The sequence below is a fragment of the Pimephales promelas genome, chromosome 2 (genome assembly GCF_988280905.1).
Source record: "Pimephales promelas chromosome 2, fPimPro1.hap1.1, whole genome shotgun sequence".
NCBI lineage: Eukaryota > Metazoa > Chordata > Actinopteri > Cypriniformes > Leuciscidae > Pimephales > Pimephales promelas.
This window is the reverse complement of record NC_142770.1, coordinates 24155308-24179604: the sequence shown is the minus strand read 5'-3', so window position 1 is coordinate 24179604 and position 24297 is coordinate 24155308. Positions and strand designations below refer to the sequence as shown.

At 36.2% G+C, this 24297-nt stretch overlaps 1 protein-coding gene across 1 annotated transcript in view; it reads left to right on the top strand.

Annotated features, from left to right (window-relative positions):
• Nucleotides 1–2044: 2044 nt before the first annotated feature.
• The window catches only part of grm7 (glutamate metabotropic receptor 7), a 293924-nt gene continuing 271671 nt past the window's right edge, over nucleotides 2045–24297 (top strand). Inside the window, exon 1 of the mRNA XM_089118031.1 lies at nucleotides 2045–2140. Coding sequence (XP_088974157.1) covers nucleotides 2117–2140 — 24 coding nt within the window. The 5' untranslated portion in view covers nucleotides 2045–2116. The remainder of the gene's footprint in view (nucleotides 2141–24297) is intronic.

Below are 24297 nucleotides of genomic sequence, written 5' to 3'. Positions count from 1 at the left end.
ACCTTTTTGGGCACACTTCTTTTTGTGGTACACTATAACGGTATCACTTTGTTTTACAGTCCTGTTCTCCATATTCTTATTATAGTAATTACAATAACGGAGTAGTAACTAGGTACTAACCGTGAACCTGCACCTAAACCTAAGCTTAACCCATGTAGTTAACCAGTACTTTCTTAGGTAATAATATATATATATATATATATATATATATATATATATATATATATACTAGAATGATCATTTTTATCAAGCTTGTATATTTAAGTTCAGTGATTTCACTTAAATGGCATTGATAATTACCTATTAATTGTTATTTAAGTGAAATTACTGAACTTAAATATACAAGTTTGACAAAAATCATCATTAAAGAAGAAAATTTCAAATGGCATTTAGAGGCTTTTGCATCTGAACTCTTCATATATATAAGAGGATAAAATAAAAAAAAATATTTTTTTTATGCTGGACGCAACGTTTAAACAACATTTACAACTTTACAGTTCTTTTCTCAATTGGTTTGAAATAGAAATACGCTGTTTATCGACTTGAAGAACATGAGAGTCCATAATTATGAGTCCATAACTATAGTTAAGTATTAAGTTAACACACCCGTAGTTAGAGATGAACTGAACATATACATATAAACCTTTATTTATGCAGTAAATGATAGATAAGCAGAAATAACTGTTTAACTGAATGTACAATAGAGTTCCACTTTATTTATCGTCCACTTTAGACAAGTAAATTGCAACAATCGAAAAATACAATAGCATAGTTTTAAGCCATTATTTACAGCTTAAAGAAGTTTTGGTCACACTTTGGTCCAGATTAGGATCCAATTTTCTCTATTAACTAGGACTTTTGCCTCAAACTTCTACTGCTTAATAAAAGTAGGGTAGTCAAGTTAAGTTAAGTTATTGGGTAGGACTAAGTGAAGTAAAATATAGTCATGCAGAATAAGTACTAATAAACAGCCAATATCCTAATCTGCATGCTTATATGCAACTAGTTAAGAGTGACGACTGTAACCTAATCGAAAGTGTGTGTGTATGTGTGTAGGGCTTAACCGACTTAAAGGAGTAGTTCACGTTTAAAAAAAACAACAACTTTTGTTTATAATTTACTCATCCCCATATCATCCAAGATATCTATGTCATTCTTTCTTCCGTTTTTGATGAAAACATTCCTGGATTTTTTTCCATATAATGGATTTCAATGGGAACCAAACAGTTCAAGGTCCAAATCAGAGTTTCAGTGCAAACTGCAAACTGTTCAAATGGCTTTAAACGATTCCAGACGACGAATAAGGGTCTTATCAAGCGAAATGATCACTCATTTAAAAAAATAAAAATAAAAAAATAACAAAGTTTAAGTTTTATAAGCTCAAATGGTCGCCTTGCTCTGTTCTGTGATGCGCGAATGTGAACGAATCACGAACGCGCATTACAGAACAGAGCAAGGCGACCATTTGAACTTTGAGAGTTTTTTTTAAATGAGCAAATGTTTCGCTTGATAAGACCCTTATTCATCGTCTGAAATCGTTGAAAGCCCTTTGAACAGTTTGCACTGAAACTGTCATTTGGACCTTGAACCGTTTGGTTCCCAATGAAGTCCATTATATGGAGAAAATCCTGGAATGTTTTCATCAAAAACCTTAATTTATTTTCGACTGAAGAAAGAAAGACATAGACATCTTGGTTGACATGGGGGTGAGTAAATTATCAGCAAAAGTTTTTTTTTTAAAGTGAACTACAACTTTAAGTTATAAATTTGCAACAACTGCGTAATGAAGACAATTTGACCCCCTTTTCTAAAGTGAAAAGTATATCCACATTAACAAGTGATGTTCAAGTTTTTTCATCAGAACAGGCCAGTAAGATACCATTGATACAGTATTACTAAAGACAAAATCTGATGTTTAACTACTGGATTAATAATGACTAATATCCCCTTACTGTTACGTGTGTTTCCACTAATACATTAAACCAAAGACTCTATATATTTCTATGAGTGATCTTTATATTGGAAAATTTAATATGCTTTTCAGATTTTTGCAAGAGGAGTCTGGATCATTTTACTCAAACTGCAAAACATCACGAGGAGTGAAGTAGCTTGGAACATGGATATCAGTGTTTTTGACGAGGTAAAATATTGGTTGTCTATGAAAAATGTCACAGTATTTTCAAAAAAAAGTGTTCAGGAATCGAGTTGAACCCTTATCATTCATTTTACAATCCCATCCCTTGACACTATTAATGCTGCAACTGCATTACTTTGATTTGGCATAATGAGAAAAGTAATTAATTAAATAATTTGGTTTGCTGTGTTGTTGATAAAACTGTGCACTGTGTAAGCCATGAAAGCTCTAGGTTGTTTTATTCATTGTCAGGTAAAATGTCCCTTTATTAAGCATGTTATCTGCAACACTCTTTTTGAAAGCAGTAATTAAATGTCACTGAAGACATGGGAGCTTAACAAATACACAAAATCTACAATAATATGTGTATTGATAGGATGACCTTTTCCCCTGTGGACCACAAAGAGCATTCACGTCAAGCCGAAAAACGTTCATGAATAGAACAATTAATGCCCTTTTATTCCCCTAGATAAACCACCTGTCTTGGAAAAAAAGCTTTTTAATATTTCTTTATTTGCATTTGGCCTGCAGATCAACTCAACAAAACAGTGTTGCTCTCTCCACAACCTTGTTTCGTAGTTAAAGTCGTGAAAATATACTCATGAGTCACACATGACGTAAGAGTTGATGAGTCAGACCGTAAAAAACTGCATGCTTTGCTCACCTGGCAGCCTATGTGGGACAGTGTTGGTCTGTCATCCTGCAACCAGCCCACAATAATGTGCTTAGCAACCAATGACCCTTAAATATGCTTGCCGTAGGAGTGAAATGACAACACGGCATCGCCAAAACTACTGCACGCTGAAATGCTAAGCAGTGATTTGTAATCAATCTTGGATCTCCTCAAGCTGAGGTTTTCACTCCCACAACAACCGAGAGAGGTAGAAACGAAGGGAATTTAAATGTTCGCAAAAAAACGTCTTGTTGGGCAGTGTTAACAATTCAAGGCTTAGTTGGTATCAGAATTCCTGCGTGACTTGGATCCGGGAGGGATTACAGATTTCTCAAACGTTGATCTGAGGAAGCTCACGTCATTCAGTGTTTTCCACAAAGTTTCGGGTCGGCGGGTGCCAAATTGATATTTAAAGGGATAGTTCACTTTGAAATTAATGTTTGGTATGTTTTATCTTACCTCAAGGGCATCCAAGATGCAGGTGTCTTTGTTTCCACAGTACTTTCAATTTTTATATTTTTAGGTCAAACCGCTCTAATATAATGGATGTCTATGGTCACCACCTCAAAAAGCATGCACAGAGAAGTCAAAATTAAACATGATTTAATGACTCGTACATGTAAGTACACATTGATGGCCTAAGACACGAAACGAGCGGTTTGTGTGAGAAAACGAACAGTATTTATATTGTTTTACCTCTTGTAATCATAGCCATGACAAAATGATCGGGCGCTTCGGTCTGCGCATGCGCCGGAAGTGATCGCTTGCGTGTGACGTCACTCTTTGTTTATACAGAGATTTCGGAAGTTTTACCTTTCACTAAACATATTTAGATATACGGGAAACCGCAACGGAAGACGATTTCGGTATATCTAAATATGTTTAGTAAAAGGTAAAACTTCCGAAATCTCCGCGTAAATATTGAGTGACGTCACACGCAAGCGATCACTTCCGGCGTAACATTGAACTGATTCAGTTCGGTTCAGTTGGACATTGAACAACTGATTCAGATCATTTGGATTACACGAGGTAAAAACGATATAAATACTGTTCGTTTTCTCACAAAAAACGCTCGTTTCGTGTCTTAGGCCATCAATGTGTACTTACATTTACGAGTCATTAAATCATGTTTAATTTGGACTTCTCTGTGCATGCTTTTTGGTGGACCCCTTTAGCCTCCAGTGTATGACTGATAGACAACAACGGTTTGACCTAAAAATATCAAAATTGAAAATACTGTGGAAACAAAGACACCTACATCTTGGATGCCCTTGAGGTAAGATAAAACATATCAAAAATTAATTTCAAAGTGCACTATCCCTTTAATGGTGTTTTTTTGGCTCTGCGGTTGTACAGTTTTCAACTTTGTGAAATGAAATCTAGACTTTTGTTTCTCCACACGTAGATTAGGTAAATTGATTGGGACATCATGTGATGTCGATTGTTATTTATGCAATTGCTTTTCTGGTATCGATTTCTGGGTTTTGCTTGGGGTCTAAACAAATTTTGAACCCATTTCCAAAGGAATCAGGACTTCAAAAACGGGATCCTTTTACGATAAAAAAAACACCCCTTGTGTTTTTATAAATGCTTGAGGCGATTCCTTCCCAGTTCACGTGTTCTCCTGTCTAATGCTTTATTTGGTATTCCAAGAGCGCAGAAGTCGTTCTGGAGCTGACAATTTGTGCATTTCTCAGTTAATTGCTATTTACTCACCCCAGGCTACCCAGAGTAAACCACAAACTCCTGGCACTTTGTTTCGTTTGCTTGCCTGGCCTTATGCCGTTGTCACGAATTGATTTGAGCTTTGAAATGATGCGCACTCTAAAATTCAATTATGACATGTTTATCTTCTTTTGGGGTGTGATACCATAATCAATTTGAATCGTGAAATTCCTCAAATGGATGCGTCCAATTGTATTGTTGTTTGAAAGGCAACGCCGTCGGTCTTAGTGCAATATAATTAGGACTTAACAAGAAATGATTTGTGTAATCTAAAATCGATTCATCTTTCTGGTGCCGTCGTGAGATTTCTAAAGGGATTCAAATACTTTGATTTCGTGTTAAAATGCCACTGCTAATAAGCTTGAATTTTGATGCTAAAATGCCATTTTATGGCTTTTAAAGTCTTTAATAATCTTCTTTTTTTCTCTCAACTTTGCGTGTGTTTAGCCCTGAGCCAGGCAAGGTCTCTGATTTTAAACTAATGAAGAACATGATGTTACTATGCTGCATGTTGCTTTAGTAAATATTTTGACAAATTCTGTTTTAACTTACCCACCCTTATGTTGTCCCAAATCCATATGACATCCTTTCTTTTTGTGGAAAATGTCCAGGATTTCCTTAATGGGGTTGTTCTATTTAATTTGTGCCTGTGATTTAAACATGATGCGACAAGACATGTTTCCAAGTTTGATGTGTCATGTCACTGATGTCAAGGCTGTCCCGCACTCACACCAGTAAATGTAACGAGGAAAACTACATGATAGATATGCAAAATAGTATGCATGTATGTATGTATATATATATATATATATATATATATATATATATATATATATATATTAGGGCTGTCAATTGATTAATGGTTAATCGCGATTAATCGCACCCAAAATAAAAGTTTGTGTTTACATAATATATATGTGGGTGCACTGTGTATAATTATTTTTTATATATAAATACACACACATGCATTTATATTTAAGAAAAAATATTATTTATACATAAAATATTTATATTTATATATAATATAAATTATATATAAATATATATATACAGTATATACATGAAAATATTTCTTAAATATATACAAGCGTGTGTGTGTATTTATATATATATATATATATATATATATTAAATATGTACACATTCATTCTTACATGCATGTCATTCAGTCATTTGGATAAATAAATAACATCATTTTTTCAATTCAAAACGGGGAAATTTGATGGAAAAAGTTGAGTAGTTGGCATCACTTGGTAATATCGTCGGTTGTCGAAAATATCTATAGTAGATCAGTTGTCAAAAATCAAATATTTAGCTACTAACATTTTCTATGAACAGTTAGGCCCACATTCTTTGATTTGATTGGCCATCTCAATAATTTTTAATGGATGATTGTATACAGCCTAAAAAATGTAACATTTTTAAACTTTGTCAACTTAGTCAATTTGGCCCTTTCTAAAAATTAGATTATTCAAGTTAATTATTTCTAATTAACTTGACCCTCTTAATGTCTATGGTGGTTACAGCCTGGGCGTGTTTTCTCTGACAAGAACCACCATAAATCTGATAAAATCAAACACCAAATACCTGTCAATTTTTTATGAAATCTCAGGAATTCAGCACTTTTTAGAAGTCATTTTTAAAGGAGACCTGTTATGCTCCTTTTTATAAGATGCAATAAAGTCTCAGGTGTCTTCAGAATGTCTCTCGGAAGTTTTAGCACAAAATACCCTACAGATCATTTATTATGCCATGTTGTAAATGCCCATTTTTGAGTGGAATTTTCTTACTTGAATGCTGCTGTTAATGCTCCGGCGAGGAGATAGACATAGCGGACTGTGACGTCTTGAAATATAATTAGGTTCAAAAAGTATATAAAACTGAATTTTGCATAATTGGTAACTAATTAATTCTTAAGCAAAGTTTGAGAATCCGACACAAAAACATAATATAGACTTAATGTAGGCTTTAGAACAATTGAATAGCTACATGACAAACACCTAAATGACTCAGAACATCTTGGGAACTTCTGTAGAAATGCTCTGGAACATGAAATGCAAGAATTTCGTCAGAAAATGTAAGAATCTAGTCCAAATTAACTCTACCGTTTTCAGGGCCATCAAATGTTAATTAGAAACTTTAAACAGAAGTCAAGCTGTAAACTTGGAAGAGGAATTCCTTTGCCGTGTCTGGAAGAAAGAAACAACAACAACAACTTGAGTTATCAAGCTAGATGTGCACCTGGTGAACGAGCCTGGAGACATTACCGGGTGCTATTTGTGCTAATCAGAGGCTGTACATTCTTGCAGAGACAGCACTGCCGGCCCCGTCTGGGTGAAAAGACAAAGCAAAGCCGTTATCGGAAACAGCGTGCGGGAACATTACTCGTCGTGGGCTTTCGAGACCAGCACCATCTGCTCCAGTGTCACCGCCGTAGGAAGGATAGGATGAGTCAACTCGCACGCAGACAGGGACACCGTATCTCCTCCATTCCCGTCGGAATGACAGGAGACGCGGGAAAGTGGAGGTGTGCGAGATGCGCTATGCAGTTACGGCCTTGACTGCAGTTGGGTTATAATGAGGGTGCGCGTTTCTTTTTTTCAGTGTGAAACTGACAGGGGATGTTATGGTGAAACGTAATGTAGGAGTTAGCATACGACCACCATTAATGATTATTATGGTAGGTACATGTGGATGTGTTGCATTATTCAGTAGTTAGAAGTAATATATATGGGAAACCACCACTACTTATTGTTATAGTGTGCACTGGATAAATTAATGGCTTTGTCATAACTTTAACTGTATATGCAAATATAGGCCTATGGGTTACGTGAAGAACAAGTTTCCATTCTTCACGATTTATAGTGGGGGTATAGTGCACTCTTAAAAACAATGGTTCTTTATTCAGTTCATACTGAGTAAAGATGGCTCTTTACTCTTTTATGGTATTTATTGGTAAAAAAAAAAAAGTAAGAATGTAAGATGTAAGAGTCTGAGAACCAGCCAATTTATAATGTAGCAATAATGCTATTTTATAATGCATCAGAAAATGCATTATTGATTACCAATGATTAATACTGTACCTTGGTCATCTCCCACCCAGATACAAACATGTTATCAATTATTAAGAGATGCATCACTAATGGCTCAGTGATAAATAAGAGTGTTGTGCGAAAACACAATTTTCGTATTTTTTATTCTTAATATTTAGGTCGGTGTCATACACGCTCGTATATAGTGTTTTTTCATACATATATTTCACTATTGACTATTGGTGTTTAGTCATGTGAAGAAGCAGTGACAGTTTTGTTAAAGGGGATTTTTTTAGAAAAGTCTTTATTTTGTTTTGGGCGTTTACTAAGATTTAGTCGGCTCGACCAGCGTGTTGCGATTGGTCAACCGCTTTGAGTGTTTCAGAAATGTCATGCCTCTATAACCACAAATTTCAACACTACCAACACAACTCAATCAGGCCCTGCCCCTTTATTTTGGGCATTTTAGACAACTCAAGAGAAAACTCAAGACAACAATGGAGGCATTTCAGGAAGTTTGGAAAAAGTGTGCCCTGATATAGAGAATCACTCCCGCTGGAGGGACTTTGTGCTTTGAAACTTTACAGCAACACACACTAAAGCCGTGTGTCCACCAAAGCGTTTTTATCCAGCTGAAAACGCTAGACGCTCTGCTGAAGACGCCGTGCTTTGGGCGCTTGAGAGCGTTTTGGCAGCGCAGCGTTTTTTCCGTTGAGACGTTTCGTTGCTATGATACAGACAGGGCCTGAAGTTAACTTTTTTGGCCACCGGCCACTGTGGCAGGTGGATTTAAAAATTCACCTGCCACAGAGACTTTTTACCAGCCATTTTTTTTTTTTTTTTTTTTTTTTGCCTCATAAACGTAAAAACCGGGAATTTCACTATATTGTTCTTTAACTTGCTTAACTTCTTTAACTTCTTTAAAGTGCTGTCAAGTAATAATAACTCTAACAACATACATTTAAAAAAAAAATCTTTTTATTCATTGATTTTGACAGACACAAACACAACAGGCTAGCTATAATATAGTATATACTCAACAGAACAGATAGACCTACCGCAGCTCGTAAACAAATCACACGCGGCTGTGTTGATGGCGGATTTATTCACGTAGACAGGTCTTACTCTTAACAGCTTTTAGTTATAGCGTTCAGGAACCGTTAAATATTAACTAAATTAATACTGATATTACTGGTAAAATTACCGGGTACCGGACATTTTCTCACCGGTTCCCAACTCCTAATAAAGTTGCACACGCACACACATCTGTGCAACTGTCATTGTACTGTAACATACGTCAGCGTTACATTATCTCATCCCATCTCACCAACAGTTTAATACTCGCACATCCAAACGTAGTCAGAAAAAGGGTCTCATCTTCATGAACGTTGCGAAACAACAGTCGCTGTCATAAATCAGCCGCTCACGAACCTTGCCATTGCCGCCGATTGTTCACTTTGTATTAAAATGTCTTCTTTACTTTTCTTTTCCTCATCCTCATCTTTTTATTGGCTGTTTGTTTCAGCTTTACCCCAGTAATGTGCCGCCACATTTTAGCTAAAGTCCAACGCAATAGCGGACTTTGTTGAAATGTAAAAATCGTAATGAATCACTCACAATTCTCATTGGCTACCTGCCAATATGGCAGGTAGATTGACAGTGTTACCCGCCAATAGCAAAATTCACCCGCATTTGGCAGGTGGTCGGGTGTTAATTTCAGGCCCTGGATACAGAATATCTGCAGCAGTTTGAATGTTGACAGTTAGCCATGTGTGGTATTAGTCCTGCCCCTCCTCCACTGTGATTGGACGGCTGGGTAAAAAGTGACAGTGATGAGCGCTGCGTTTTATCCAAAGTTGAACATTTTTCTACTCCCAGCGACCAGTAAAAACGCCGGGCGCTCGGCGCTATAGCGTGAAAAAAATGCTCAGCGCCTCGGTACGCTCATGGCGTTTAAAAAACGTGCCGCTCCCATTGAAAACAATTGAAAACATACGCCAGGATCGTGGAAAAAACGCTTTGGTGGACACACTGCTTAAAGAAAGATAGCCGGCGGCCACATATAACGATAATTTCAAATACACTACAGTCAATAGAATGTTTTTTTCCCCATTGAATTCATTATTTGGCTTATTTTTTTATATAAGAAATAATAGTCAAATAGATCTGACCGTCATATCATTGACCCTATTACTATTTTAACAAACCCCTAACTAAGTATTCTACTTAAGGAAATAATTTTCCCCAAAGGATCTGATGGGAGTAGTTCACTTTTGAAAAAACTTTTGCTGATAATTTACTCACCCCCATGTCATCCAAGATGTCCATGTCTTTCTTTCTTCAGTTGAAAAGAAATTAAGGTTTTTGATGAAAACATTCCAGGATTTTTCTCCATATAATGGACTTCAGGCTCCAAAAGATAGTTTCAATCAGGGGCGGCTGGCCAATAGAGGGCGCTCCCTCGATGAGCCAGACCACAGTTTATGAGTCAAATGCAATAAATAAGTAAATACATAAATCATGTATTCAAATTGTCAATATTAGTGTGTTTGAGATGTCAAATGTACCCAGTATATGTGAAAAATAAAATAGAAATTCAAAATGTCTGGTTTTTCTACACTTCCCCTTTCCTGAAGTGCATGCATAGAGTGCACGTGATCAGCTCTGGGGCGCAAGGTGGGTCAGCAGCTTAGCCAATCTCTGTTTTAAGATATAAATGTTTGACATAAACTGTAGCCAATCAGCGAGCTCAAATCTAGTCAGCTATGGGCGATTCTTGTAGCGCCCCAAGCAAGCGCACGGCCATGACCGCGCCCATGCGCACCACTACTGTTTGTTTTTGTGCAAGAATGCCTCAACCTTTTAATATTGGCATTAAATAATTACTTTTTCACAGAGCACTGGTATGCTTAAATTGTATTTGGGTGGTTATTAAAATTAATTATATATAGCCTAATAAGAATTGTTAATTATATAGCCTTTCCAACAGGACACAAATAGGCCAAAAATGACACAGCCACACCTAAGATATTTTTTACCAGCCGCCACTGGTTTCAGTGCAAACTGCAAACCGTTCAAAGGGCTTTAAACAATTCCAGTCGTTGAATAAGGGTCTTATCAAGCGAAACGATCGCTCATTTAATAAATAAATAACAAAGTTTAAGTTTTATAAGCTCAAATGCTCGCCTTGCTTTGTTCTGTGACACACCTTTGTGACTCTCCTGTTCGAACGAATCTTTTTCTGAGTCAATTTGTTTGTTTCGTTCGTGGAATGAACCAAATGATTCGGGAAAAAGATTTGTTTATTTTGATGAACGAATTTGGTCTAGAATCTTTTAAAGCCCTTTGAACAGTTTGCAGTTTGTACTGAAAGTGTCTTTTGGACCTTGAACAGTTTGGTGCCCAGTGCATTATATGGAGAAAAATGCAGGAATGTTTTCATCAAAAACTTCTTTTCGACTGAAGAAAGGAAGACATGGACTTCTTGGATAAAATGGGGGTGAGTAAATTTTCAGCAAAAGTTTTTTTTCAAAAGTGAACTACTCCTTTAAATGAGGCGGCTTTTTGAGGACTGAACAGACAAGCTTGTTACGAAGTGTTTTTTTTTTATCTGCAGTTCTTCTTCCACACCGCTAGAGGTGCTATGGTTCCTAAATGTGCTCCTTAAGTAAAGGTGGATTTGGTGAGGAAGTGATCAGATCAAGAGCAGTAGAAGCATGGCTTACCTGTATTTGTGCTATGGACTGGTTGGGAAATGTCACATTTCAAGCTCAACTTAAAGTAAGGATTTGTTTCTTTTCCTGTTATAAAATGTGTGCTTCAATGATGAAGTTTGTTGTTAAGAAGTTTGATACAGTTTATTTTAATGGATTTTAGAAGGACTCTTAATTGATGACTTGGACTGGATGTAAGCTTTGAACTTTTTGCTTACTTATGACAGTTAGTGAAATGGAAGAGTCAAATGCATGAGGATTGTTATTGGTGGGAGTGAATTTTTTTTTATTTTTTTTATTTATTTATTTTTTTATTATTATTTATTTCAGGCAATGGCACAAAAGTACAAGGCAGACAAAATGTTTGTTAAGTCATACAGTGCAAAAAGAAACAAGAAACAAAAACAAAAGAAAAAACAAAAAAAACAACAACAAACAAAACAAATCGAATTCTGCCTGAAAGGGAGTGGGAAGAAGAAAACTTATTTAATCCCACCCCAGTTCACCACTTGGTGATTAATACATTAAGCTTCATGTTTACTTTGGTCACGGATTGTTTACATAGGTTGTATCATGGTGGCGTTACCACAGTCACAATAATTTATTATAACAACATTACCAAACAATTTAAGAAGAATAAACAATACCAACTATGGTAATGAACAATATACCATTGATGGTAATGGACAATATACCAACGATGGTATGGACAATATACCAACGATGGTAAGGAAACATTGAGCACATGTTAACATTATAATTATATAACATTATATTATAGGCTATTCAAAACATCCCAAGTTCCTTTTATATTATTTTTATGTTCATATAGTTTTTTTTTTGATAATATAACCGTTTGCTTGTTCTTATAATATCAGTTAATTTATTTTTGTACTTCTTATATCTTTGTTCCACTTCTATTGTTTTTACTTTAATAAACACTTTATAGAGATTATTTTTCTTTTTACAAGCATTAATTATTCCTTTCGTAATCCAGGGACTTTTTTGTGTGTTTTTCCTTTACAGTATATTCTTTCACAGGGCAATGTTTATTGTGCAGGGAAGTGAAAATATCTAAAAAATTACAATAAGCACTGTCCACATTTGATTCTCTGTAAACCGAAGTCCAATCCTGGAGTGCTAAACTATTGTTTAAGGCACAGATCATGTCCTCAGTGATTTTTCGTGTAGAGATTTTTGCCATAGTATCTTTAGTTTTCTTGAGGTTGCAGTCATACAAAGTAAAAACAGGTAAGTGATCAGTGACTTCACATATGAGTAGGCCACTGATGATTTGATTTCCCATCATATTAGTAAAGATGTTGTCAATGATTGTGGCACTATGTGACGTTATTCTACTCGGTTTCGTTATAGTTGGGTACAGCGACAAGCTATACATTGTGTCAGTGAAGTCATCAACGTTTTTTAGTTTGGTCGGATTTAACAAGTCAATGTTAAAATCACCACAGATAAATATGTTTTTTTGGTTCACAGTAGAATACAGTTTACCCATCCACTCATTAAAAGTTTCTATGCTTGAACCAGGTGCCCGGTATACACAACACAACTCATGAAGATATTTGTCTTTTTATCATTATGAATCTCCACTGTTATGCATTCAAATAAGCCATCCACAGCTATGGTCATATCAGTTGAAACACTAAATTGAATTGATTTGTGGATGTACAAAGCAACCCCCCCCTCCTATTTTGTTTATTCTGTTTGTATATCTTAATTCATAGCCATCAAGACAAAAATCAATACCTTTATCATCATTAAACCAGGTTTCAGTAATTGCAATAATGCTAAATGGATGAGCGAAGTGTTCCAAATAATCTTTGATAGATTCAAAGTTGGTGTACATGCTTCGACTGTTAAAATGTATTATTGACAGATTACCTTCTGGTTTTACACTGTTTTCATATTGTTCTTGGGTAAGATAATTGCAGTTTTTAGCAATCGAAGAGAAAAAGTTATTGTCAGGGTCTATCTCAGTATCAGGCTCTGTTGTGGTGTGCACTTGATACTCACACGTCTCCAGTTCCATTTGTTGATGTTGTAGAATGTCCATATCAACACTTGATGTAATCTGTGTTCTTGGTTTGTATAGCATTTGTTAGTGTATGGAGTCACACGCTACTTTGATACCAGGTGCTGCATCAATGTCAATACTTATCAAGATCTTCTATCCTCTTCACCATCAAAACTTTTGCTTCCTCCAGTGTCCCATTTAGTTTGATGAAGATCTTACAGAAATTATCAGCAAAAGTTTTTTTTCAAAAGTGAACTACTCCTTTAAATGAGGCGGCTTTTTGAGGACTATGTAACAGACAAGCTTGTTACGAAGTGTTTTTTTTTATCTGCAGTTCTTCTTCCACACCGCTAGAGGTGCTATGGTTCCTAAATGTGCTCCTTAAGTAAAGGTGGATTTGGTGAGGAAGTGATCAGATCAAGAGCAGTAGAAGCATGGCTTACCTGTATTTGTGCTATGGACTGGTTGGGAAATGTTACATTTCAAGCTCAACTTAAAGTAAGGATTTGTTTCTTTTCCTGTTATAAAATGTGTGCTTCAATGATGAAGTTTGTTGTTAAGAAGTTTGATACAGTTTATTTTAATGGATTTTAGAAGGACTCTTAATTGATGACTTGGACTGGATGTAAGCTTTGAACTTGTTGCTTACTTATGACAGTTAGTGAAATGGAAGAGTCAAATGCATGAGGATTGTTATTGGTGGGAGTGAATTCATCGCAAACGGTTGGATTATTAACCTGTTAACTGTCACCCCCCCTTTTTTGAATAGACATGAAAATGCACATTTCGAACTTAAATGGTTGTAATTCAAGAATGCTTTGGAATATAGACATATGATTGGTCTTGTTTTAAAGAAGACATTTGGCAGATTTTTGTAGAAGTGAAATAAATTAAGAAAGTGAAACAGAAAAAAAGTTATAGAAGTTTGAGTTTATGGAAATGTACAATGTAAAAATATTAATTATTCATATTTTACATAAAATATATATTTTCAAAACCTGGGCTACTCTAAAATGGTAGAAAGATCAAAGCCAAAAATCTGAACAAGTTGTGTTTCAAATTTTAGGTTGATATCTCAAAAAATGAGCTTTCAGTAAGATTTTGTTTGAGCGCAGTACCCAACTTTTTCACTAGGGCACAATCAGACTCCATTACTGCCCATATAAGGGCGTCTGCATTTCCATTCATGTTTTGAGTGATATGAACCATTATTTTCACAATTTTCATACAATTTCTGAAGTAGAGATCCTATTCAGGAGTAGCATGGGAAGTTTGGCAGATTTTGATATGAATTGAACCTCTAAGAAACGCATACAAAGAACATGCATGTAAGTCATAGCTAGCTGCCACGTCACAAATGGTGAATTTATTCTTTTTTTCTTGATATTTTAAACTTTTCAGACCTTTTTTTTCCAAAATAATTGAATGGATTCTATCTTTTGAACTTTTTGCATGAAAACAAACTGAGGTATCTACCATTTTTTCATGATTTTTCATGTTTACTGCTATTTTAAAACAAAGGTCTGAACACGCCTTATGAGTATGAAAATATTCTTGTTTTATATTGTTAAATTATTGCTCCTCTGTAATATATTGTGAAAATCAGTCACCAAATATGGAAACTAGAGATTGTAAGCTTTCAAATGATATATAGTTTGTCAATATTATTTAAGGTATTTACTAAGATATTATTGTTTTAAAAATATAGTGGCAAACGTCCCACCTGTGGGACGGTGACAGTTAAGTGGTCTACTGAGGGACTACTTCTACTTTGGACATTGATTTAGGATCTATACCAGTAGTTGATTTGTTTTTCTTTTGTACTTACTGTTTGGGTGTTGACAATTATTGTTCTTTTTCATGGGCATATAAAAACAGATATAGTGTTTATTCACTTGGGCATCATTTTTTTTCATCTTGAACAACTATTAGGCAAGCGGAATCACCCATTATTGCGTTTTATACCAACTATGTAGTGTTGAAGGTAATGCATTACAAATAAGGTGAGTTATGTAATCAGATTACTTTTTCAAGTTACTAGTTTTGTATACATTTTAAAGTTTTGTATACATTTTAAATTTACGAAAAAAAAGAGTTTTTTTTAAAAATGTAACACAAGTTCTATTGACACATTTATTGACTGACCGCTGTCTTTTCCAACTTTAAGAGAAATAAGTAAGCGTAGAGGCATTGTGTGCACTGTGTAAACATTAGGCTAAAGCCTAATCCTGGCTTAATTTAAGCCATGTCTGTGAAACCGGGCCTGAAGCAATGTCTTTGTTGCTTACCTTCGTTGATCCAATCCAACCATACTAATAAGCAAAATAAACATCACATTTTTTCTTTTTTATTGCTTTAGTGAAAGTAAAGGAAAGGAACTTTAGTGAAAGATTCTTCTGCGATCCAGAATGCACAGCTGCACGGATTGTTTGACTTGCGCCCTCTATTGCACAGGCGTAGATTTGCGAGAATACTTTTTGTGCGAAATTTTTTTTTTTTTTTTCAATTTTCCACGACACATGCGCGAGAATTGCAAACTGCTTACACTACTTCAGATCGCAATTCTCGCGCATGTGTCGTGGAAATCTAAGGAAATCTCGTTTCTGGCCTGCAAGGAAGAAAAGAAATAGTCGAATAAACTCGTTATTTTTGTTTGTTTTTTCCCACAGAAAGTATTCGCGTCGCTTGATAAACATATAGTTGAGCCACGGTAGTCACTTGGGATATTTAAACATTTTCTTCATTGACTTTCTGGGCCGTCAAGAGGCAGTCCCTTAGGAGCCAATGTGGTAGTTATACAGCTCTCAAATTTAATCAAAAATATCTTCATTTGTGTTCCGAAGACGAACGAAGGTCTTACGGGGTTGGTACAGCATGGGGGTGAGTAATTAATGACTTAATTTTCATTTTTGGGTGAACTAACCCTTTAAGTAGTTTTTTTTTCAGAAATTGTACTTTTTTTTGAGTAAGTTTAAAATTGTGTAATTTTACTTTTACTTGAGTACATTTTAAGTGATGTATCGGTACATTTTCTCAGCTATTTTCCTTCTGTTTGTGGGCGTTACTCGTTACATGCTTGTTTTAATTTTATTTTTATCCATCAACGTGATTGGATAGAGTAATCAGTCTCGTGACTATCATCAAATCAAATTAAGCATAGAAAACTTAAACCGCCTATTCTGTTACTCGTGACTGCTGTGGAAGTGCATTCATCACGCATCAATTCAATCCAGATATCAGCGTCTTCCTCTAATTTGCTAAGGTATATTTCTGCTTAATATGATATTTATATACGCTGGCCTGTCTACATGGCCTAACATTTGGTCTGAGGTTGGGGGAATTGCGTGACGAGTTCATAATGCGGTGAATTCCCGCTCCCATTTACTTAACAATCACAGGAGAGACGCGCGTCACGATCTGTGCACTGTCGCGTCTCGCGCTCGCCATGCCGCCAGATTCAGAATCAGTGCACCATGTCGTTAACTTGAACTGCTTTTCTTAATAAGAAAATAGCACAGCTCGTTAATAAGCAACGTTTTTTGATTGATCCATTATATGATCCGTCTTCATTTGGCAAGTGCACTTCCGCAAAAACATTTTTCATGTTGAACTTTGTGTGTGTGTGTGTGGATGCTGCTGATAAAACAGCTTCGCCGAGACTTTAAAGACAAAGTGTGTTTGTTTCTTTTGTAAAAGTTTCCTGGATATAACGTCCCTATTTAATGCACAATTTTCCTTACAAATTATATTATCAGCATTACAATGTGAGTAAATGTAGCCGTGTAAAATGTAAAGGATGATGCACCCTTCTAGAACAATGCATTTATGTTTAAATTGTGACATATTTAATAGCATGGAATAAAAGTGTGTAATTACAGTTAGCTCACTATCTTAGCCTTTTTCAGTGCATTAGTTGAGGTAATATGATAATATTAGTGATTTCTCATTTATCAAAACACTAACATTGGTAACGTTTTGGAGAGAAATTGGGTATTTTTTAATCTCTCTATTTAACCCATCTGATTGGTGTGTGATGCTGAACTATCATACGAGTTTCTAAAGGTTTTTGAATTCTTTGCACAGTTATGAATATTGATATTTTATGTGCAAGAATAGCATGCTCAGGCCCAGTGGCTTTTCGCCTAATTTTAAATGCTTTTCCCCCAAATAATATGATTTAAATGGTGATGAGTGTACTGATTTGATGGTTTTTAAAAAGATGGATGATAGATATTCTTCAATCTTTCTTACAAAGAACGTAGGAATTCCAGTATGTGCATTTTTCAATTTAAAAATTGTAGTACACAGTGTTTATTATAAGGGGTAGAATCTGCACCTCAGTACTCACTACTCTTGAGTACTTTTAAATAAACTACTTTTTTACTCTTACTCAAGTAGTTTTTTTGGACAAGTACTTTTTACTCTACTCACACTACATTTTTTTGGAATGCAATGGTACTTTTACTTGAGTATGTTTTTTTCAGTACTCTTTCCACAACTCAATTAGTAAAACTTTACTTTAAAAAGTAACTTTCCCCAACACTGGTGCTATTATTTAATACGGCCATATCCGAGTCATATCTACAGATTCCAGTGTGGGCTCTTTTGAATTCATCTAGTAATATCATCCACGCTAACAACACCCTAAATTCCAGGTGGCGAGTCACAGCAGCCACATTTTCTGCAGAAACTAATATTGCAGGTTGTCACAGGTGGTTGTGCATCAGCCACAGGGCAACATCTTTTGAACTCGAGGCGTAATGTCAAATGGAGATGTCAAATCTCCACTAATTTGACAATTGTATCAACAGCAAGGGCTCATCTTGTATGACATTCATGAATGTACCTGTCTGGCATTAGCATTACCAAGTGCCCACCAGCTTCTTCTTTTTTTGTTTTTTTGAAAGTGTGGGTGGAAGAAAACTCAGCTGGCATTGGTGCAGAAACGCTGTTATTGCTCATGGAAACAAGCCAATGCTGTGCCACTATAAATAACAAGCATCACAATTCAAGCATTAACTGTGTCCCATATGAGTACTTATTTGCTTTGACTTGAGAATAAACCTATGTGTTACCATTTGGTGGAAAAGAAAAATAAAGAATAGTTTGTGTGGTTAGAGATTGAAGAACTTGTGATGTTTTGTGAAGGATGAGCAAAGCCCTTTGCGTATTTTTGTCTTCCCTACTTTTAAACACTGCCTGGTAATTACTTTAATTAATTTTCCATGTGCCATTGTTAAATTCCACCTCTGATAGAGAAATTGAGTGAGAGTAAAGATGGCGCATCTGTCGTGTCTTGTTCTTCTTTGATATGAATTAGTTTAATCATCCTTATTAATTATAAAACTGGCTCTTTCAGAGCTTAATTCATGGCTCATTCTCATTTGGAAAAGACCTGATAATGACCTGGTTTTGAATACATCTCTAAAGGAACGGCAGTCACACGGGGACATTTTTTCTAATATGCAGCGAAAACCGACTAATTGGAGTCGCTATACTTGTTTTTTAACAACTTTGGTTTTGTGATGTTTATACCGAAGATCTTATTAAACCAATTAAGGATTTAAAAATGTAATAATGGCCTGTTAAAATATGAAAAATGTAATACAATCCCAAGGTTGCAATGTGGAGTCGAGAAGGTGCATAAATATTTCAATAATTTAAAGGGGTCAATTTTTCGCTGTGGTTACAACTCGTTTTTCTTGAAGTTGCGCTAATTTTAAACTTGACAAATTATGAAGGAACTGTGTAGGAAAGGTAGCACTACAATTAGTGTGTTCTGACTAGGACGGTGAAAGTTAATATCTTAGTGCAAGTGATTTATTGAATGTTCAATACATGTGGGATTACAACCATAATAGATAGCATGTATAAATCCATTTTTCTTCTCCTGCAGTTTGCAAGTGATGACTGACACGGTTTGCTAACCAAGCTTAAAATGTAGGCTACTTTTCAAGAAGCGCACATATAAAATGAGACTTGCTATAATGTCTGCCATGATTTCTTGTACCACTTACTCGTCTATTGTTACTCCAGGTTTTCTCATTTCCTGCCCTCTCCCTCTTGATTGAGGTATAAATAAATTCCCCCTGTGAGTGATGGGACCCTTTACAGTGCTGTAGTCCTGCTGGTAATGGAACAATGCGTCTTTGTAGACGCTGAGAGCTGGATGTTACAGTAGTCAACACAGCCTTTCCGGCTGAAATAAAGAGAATAATGTACATCAGACCAAAAACGCGGCGGTGGTTCATCACAGAGTCGCCCGTCATTAGTGGAGAACAGGGAGTGCTGTAGCACATTTCGTCTTTTGCTATATCTCCTAAAACTTTTCTGTGAACCGAGAACATTACGATTTCTGAGCGGTAAAATTCTCCTCAGGGTCTCTTTACGTCTTTCTCCACATTCAATTTGGTTGTACGTTTCTATATTCATATGCTTTCGTGTGTGAGACACCTTCACAGTTAGTTCTTAAGAGAAATCTATACATCAGTAACCTCTCCTCTGGAAGCCGTCGTATGAACAGTTGAAAAGAGCTTTGAATGGTAAACACACGTAGATAAATCAATGCCAGTCTTCCTAATGGCTTCCTCATGGCCAACAGCATTGTCAAGTGGCAGGTTTCCCCATCTCTCAGACACTGACATGGTTTTTCATGTTTAATATGGTAAATCTGCTTGATTTTAAGCTATTGTATAGTGATATGAAAATAAATGTGACATGACATGACTTCACTGGAATGCCGTACAGCTCGTGCAAACAACCACGTTGCTATAATCATATGCTTTTCTAATGCTTGCTATTTTCTCAATTTAGTTGTGTGTATTGTATTGAGAGGAAAGCGAGCAGAACATATTCATCTAATTCATCTAATCTAAAAGAACTTTGCCGTGAGTACATCAGGGACTAGCTGCTTTGAAACAATCTGTATTGTTTTCAAAGCAGCAAATTCTTACAAAATTCTATTGTGAGAATTGGTTGGATATTCCATATTCTTGATTCCCATTGGAATGATTACATTTTGCCTGTGAAAATTTTCCAAATGACTGTAAACTTGATAGTGAAGCATCATTGTTGGAGAGAAACCAAAGTAGCTTCATTTCTAGCCCGTTGGTGAAACACGGACAAACGGTCTAGGAGGCGTTCGCAAAAGTATGTTTTGAAAATCAAGATGGCGGACAGGAAGTTCGGCCAAATAAGGAAAACCTGGTATCTATGTTCTCAGCTTCACCCAAGGAATCTATTAAGACCAGTAGTATTTCAGCAGGCAGATTTATTCAAAAGTTTTTAGCCTTTTTTGAAATTTTTTTATAACTTTGACCACTAGGTGGCGCTGTTTCAAAATATGTTGAGTACCTTCAGAGGATGGTGGTGTTGGCACATTCTGAGTTTTGTAATATTACGCCAATATTACGATATGATACAACATATTACTGTATTGAAGTCAATGGGAAATTCATGTTTTGTTCTATTATAGTGCCACCAAGAGGTTCAGTCCCACAATTTTTTTTATGTGTCCTCAGAATGAGCCCATACATGTGTGTCAATTTTGGTGAAAATATCTCAATTCACTTCAGAGTTATAGACATTTATCTAAAAAACACGTAAAAATGACTGACATATGACTTTGTTTGAATTTTACTACCCCTTACTATCAATATTTTCACATTTGGGCATTAAAATTTCACTATCGACCTATGTTTCCAAACTTCTGATGGTGGTTTCGTCTCGATCGGACAAGCGGTTTCGAAGATATAGCCAAATGTTTTTTTTCACACTAAATCACAACGCTACACAAACCGTAAGACAAAACCCAGCATGCTTGGTATCGTTGGACTCGGCAACGATTCAGGAACTCAAAAAGATGTCTCCCGTGAAAATAAGCTGACCACACCCAAAGTTATGAGCGTTTGAAAATTCACCACTAGGTGGCACTGTTTCGAAACTTCTCAGGCTCCTTCTGAGCATCGTACTGATGACCCATACCGTGTTTCGTAACAATTCGTTCATGCATTCAGAAAATACAGCATTTCAGCAATTGGATATCAGTCGACTCGGCATGACGAACTGAATCTAACAAGGCCAATTTTATTTTTAGACAAACTGTTCAGAAGTTATGAGCAAAAAAAGCCATTTTTCATATCTCCAGATCAGTTGGTGGCGCTGCGCCGAAATGCTGCATGTTGCCTCAGGTCATGCTTGTGATGACTTGTACCAAGTTTGGTCTGAATCCGAAAAAGCGTTGCGGAGATACAGCCTTATGTCTGTTTTCGCAAGAGCTACGTAAAATTTGTTCGTAGGTTTATCAAAAACAGTTTACCGAATCAACTTGAATTTTATAACTTTTTTTGTCGCCATGGTCTGTAGATGACTTTTTTTTTTGCAAATCGGACAAACCGTCTAGGACCAGTTCGAAAAAATGTAGCTTTTTTGGAAAATTCAAGATGGCGGCCTTATTTTTATAACGTACAATGACATCATAGGGTGCAATCGAATCGGCTTGAGCTCAGGAACAAGGGGGGGGGGGGGGGGAAGAATTTAAATTGTTGAGAGAGTTAAATCGTTGTAAAATGATGAAAAGGTTATATATTGAAAATGATCACTTCATTTCACTGAGCTACAATGATATTAGTTCATTTTTGATATGCCACATTCTGGGAAGTTCAGCTTTAGAGTTTATGCACAAGTTGAAGCCAACAATTCCCTGAAAATCAGAAAATGCTATCTTAACATACAGGTACTCAAACACAAAACGTAGCCCAGAGTGGGGAGAATCTATTTGTTATGGTAATCAGAATGGTAGAGCATTTTTTTCCCCCACACCTACAGCGCCTCACCGTCACTCAAATGCCCTTCACAGGCTCTACTACAGCCAGAACTGAACAATGTACAGAGTTCACTAAGCTAGTCGCATCCAAAGCTGTATCTAAAGCCCTAGCACTCTTAAAATTAACCTGGATTAAAGTTGAAAATTGGATGTCTTCTCTGCCAGCCTGACTATCTCCCTGCATTCATCACTAGTACACAACTTAGTTGTAAAAACTAATTGTACAAATGAACAATGACAGTTTGTTTTTCACATATTTTGCATACATTAAGGAAAACTATCGCTCACTGTCACCAACACTGATTCAATATTTGTGGGAATTAATGTTGTGGCACAATGGTAATATTTCTAATTAACAGATGCAATAGTGTTTAAGCAGAAGAAAATATAATAATAATAATGCAGGTTGCAGCCTTGGTGTTCTTTGCTCCAAAGAGGTCAACTATTGATAAGCTTCCATCTGCACAGGGGTTAATTCTCATTTATGAGAGGGAACAGGTATATGAGTGTCGGCTCAGGAAATCAATGTGCTTGCATGATTGCCATCCCCACGGTGGGTTGAGGGTGTCGGGGGAAGATGCCCGTCCTGCTGTGAAGAGCCATAGGGAGGTTATGGTCTGTCCAGTTCATCAGCTGCAGCAATTCCCTGAAAATCAGAAATTGCAATCTTAACATACAGGTTGTACTCAAACTCAAAACGTAGCCCAGATGCTGTGATGATGATGATGAAACCTAAAAATATCACTTTATGGAGTAAAACATTTTTTTTTTTTTACTATTTCAATTTTCGTTAGTGTGTAATGTTGGTGTTGGAGCTTGAAATAGGTGTGCACAGTTACAAAGCTTACCAAAAGTCACTCGAAAGCGACTTTGTGCGTACTGTTTCTGAACTCACTGTAACGTCTCCATTGCAATCATGATTTTTCTTCTGGGAACGAACACGTCACAATATTCTTCATTTAAAGAATTTCCAAGGTTTAAAAGGGGCGGAGCCTGGTTGAGTTGGTTAGTAGTGTGTTGAAACTTGTGGTAAGAGGCGTGACATTTCCCAAACACACTCCAAGTGGTTGACCAATCAACACACTTGTCCAGCCGACCAATCAGAGCACATTCTGCTTTTTGGAAGGAGGGGTTTCATAGAGCCAGGAGCTAAACGCAAGCGTACGTTTCCCAAACAATGATGTAACCCGCTGCTTAACTCCTATAGTACGATGCATCTTTGAATAAATCAATTAGCTCACGACTGTTTCCCAAAACCGTATTCTCGTAATTTTGTCTTTCAACCACTATGGTTAATGCAGATTAATCAGACTCATATCGGCCAATACCGATATTTTGGTGGTTCTACCTTTTATGCCGTCTTTTAAATTAACAATAATGAATTCCACAATTCTGAAAGAAATGCATATAAACACTTTTTTTTCTCCATTTCTCCTCCATTTCAACATCTGACGTTAACGTCAGTTAGATGACGATCCTAGGGCGTCATCTATCTGACGCTTTACCTTTAGCGTCAGTAAGATGACGCGGGTAGGTTTAGTTCTGGGGTAGGGTTAGAATTAGATAGCGTCATCTAACCGACATTAAAGGGTACCCTAAAACGTCGGATGTTGACGTATGGTCAAAACAGCAGTTTTATGACATCTTGGGATGAGAACGGGCTGGTTGAACATGGCAGATAAATGGTGTCTATGTGAGCCTTCTTTTGTTGTACGACGAAATAAAAACAATACGTAACATAACGCTTCCTTTTACAGTACAGTACTTACAGTGTACTTACCTAGAAAGTACTGGCTAATATAAGGTAAGTACATGGGTTAGGGGTAGGTTTCGGCGTAGGTTCAGGGTTAGTACCTAGTTATTACCTACTAATTGTAAGTACATAGTTTGTACATGGGTAACAGGACTGTAAAAGGAAGCATTACCAAAATATTAAGCCTATGTGTATTAATAATAACTAAAAGCAGACTTTTGAATTCTTGAATAGCCTGTAGGCTAGCCTGTTATATTGAATATTATATTTCTTTAGATAGAAACAAACCTGCACATCTCTGTCTCCAGGGTGTCCGGATTTCTTAATCTCCACAACTAGCTTTTGCAGTTTTGTGTCAGCATCAAAAAACTTGTCTTTATATCTCGAGTCAAGGACCATTGCAATACAGTA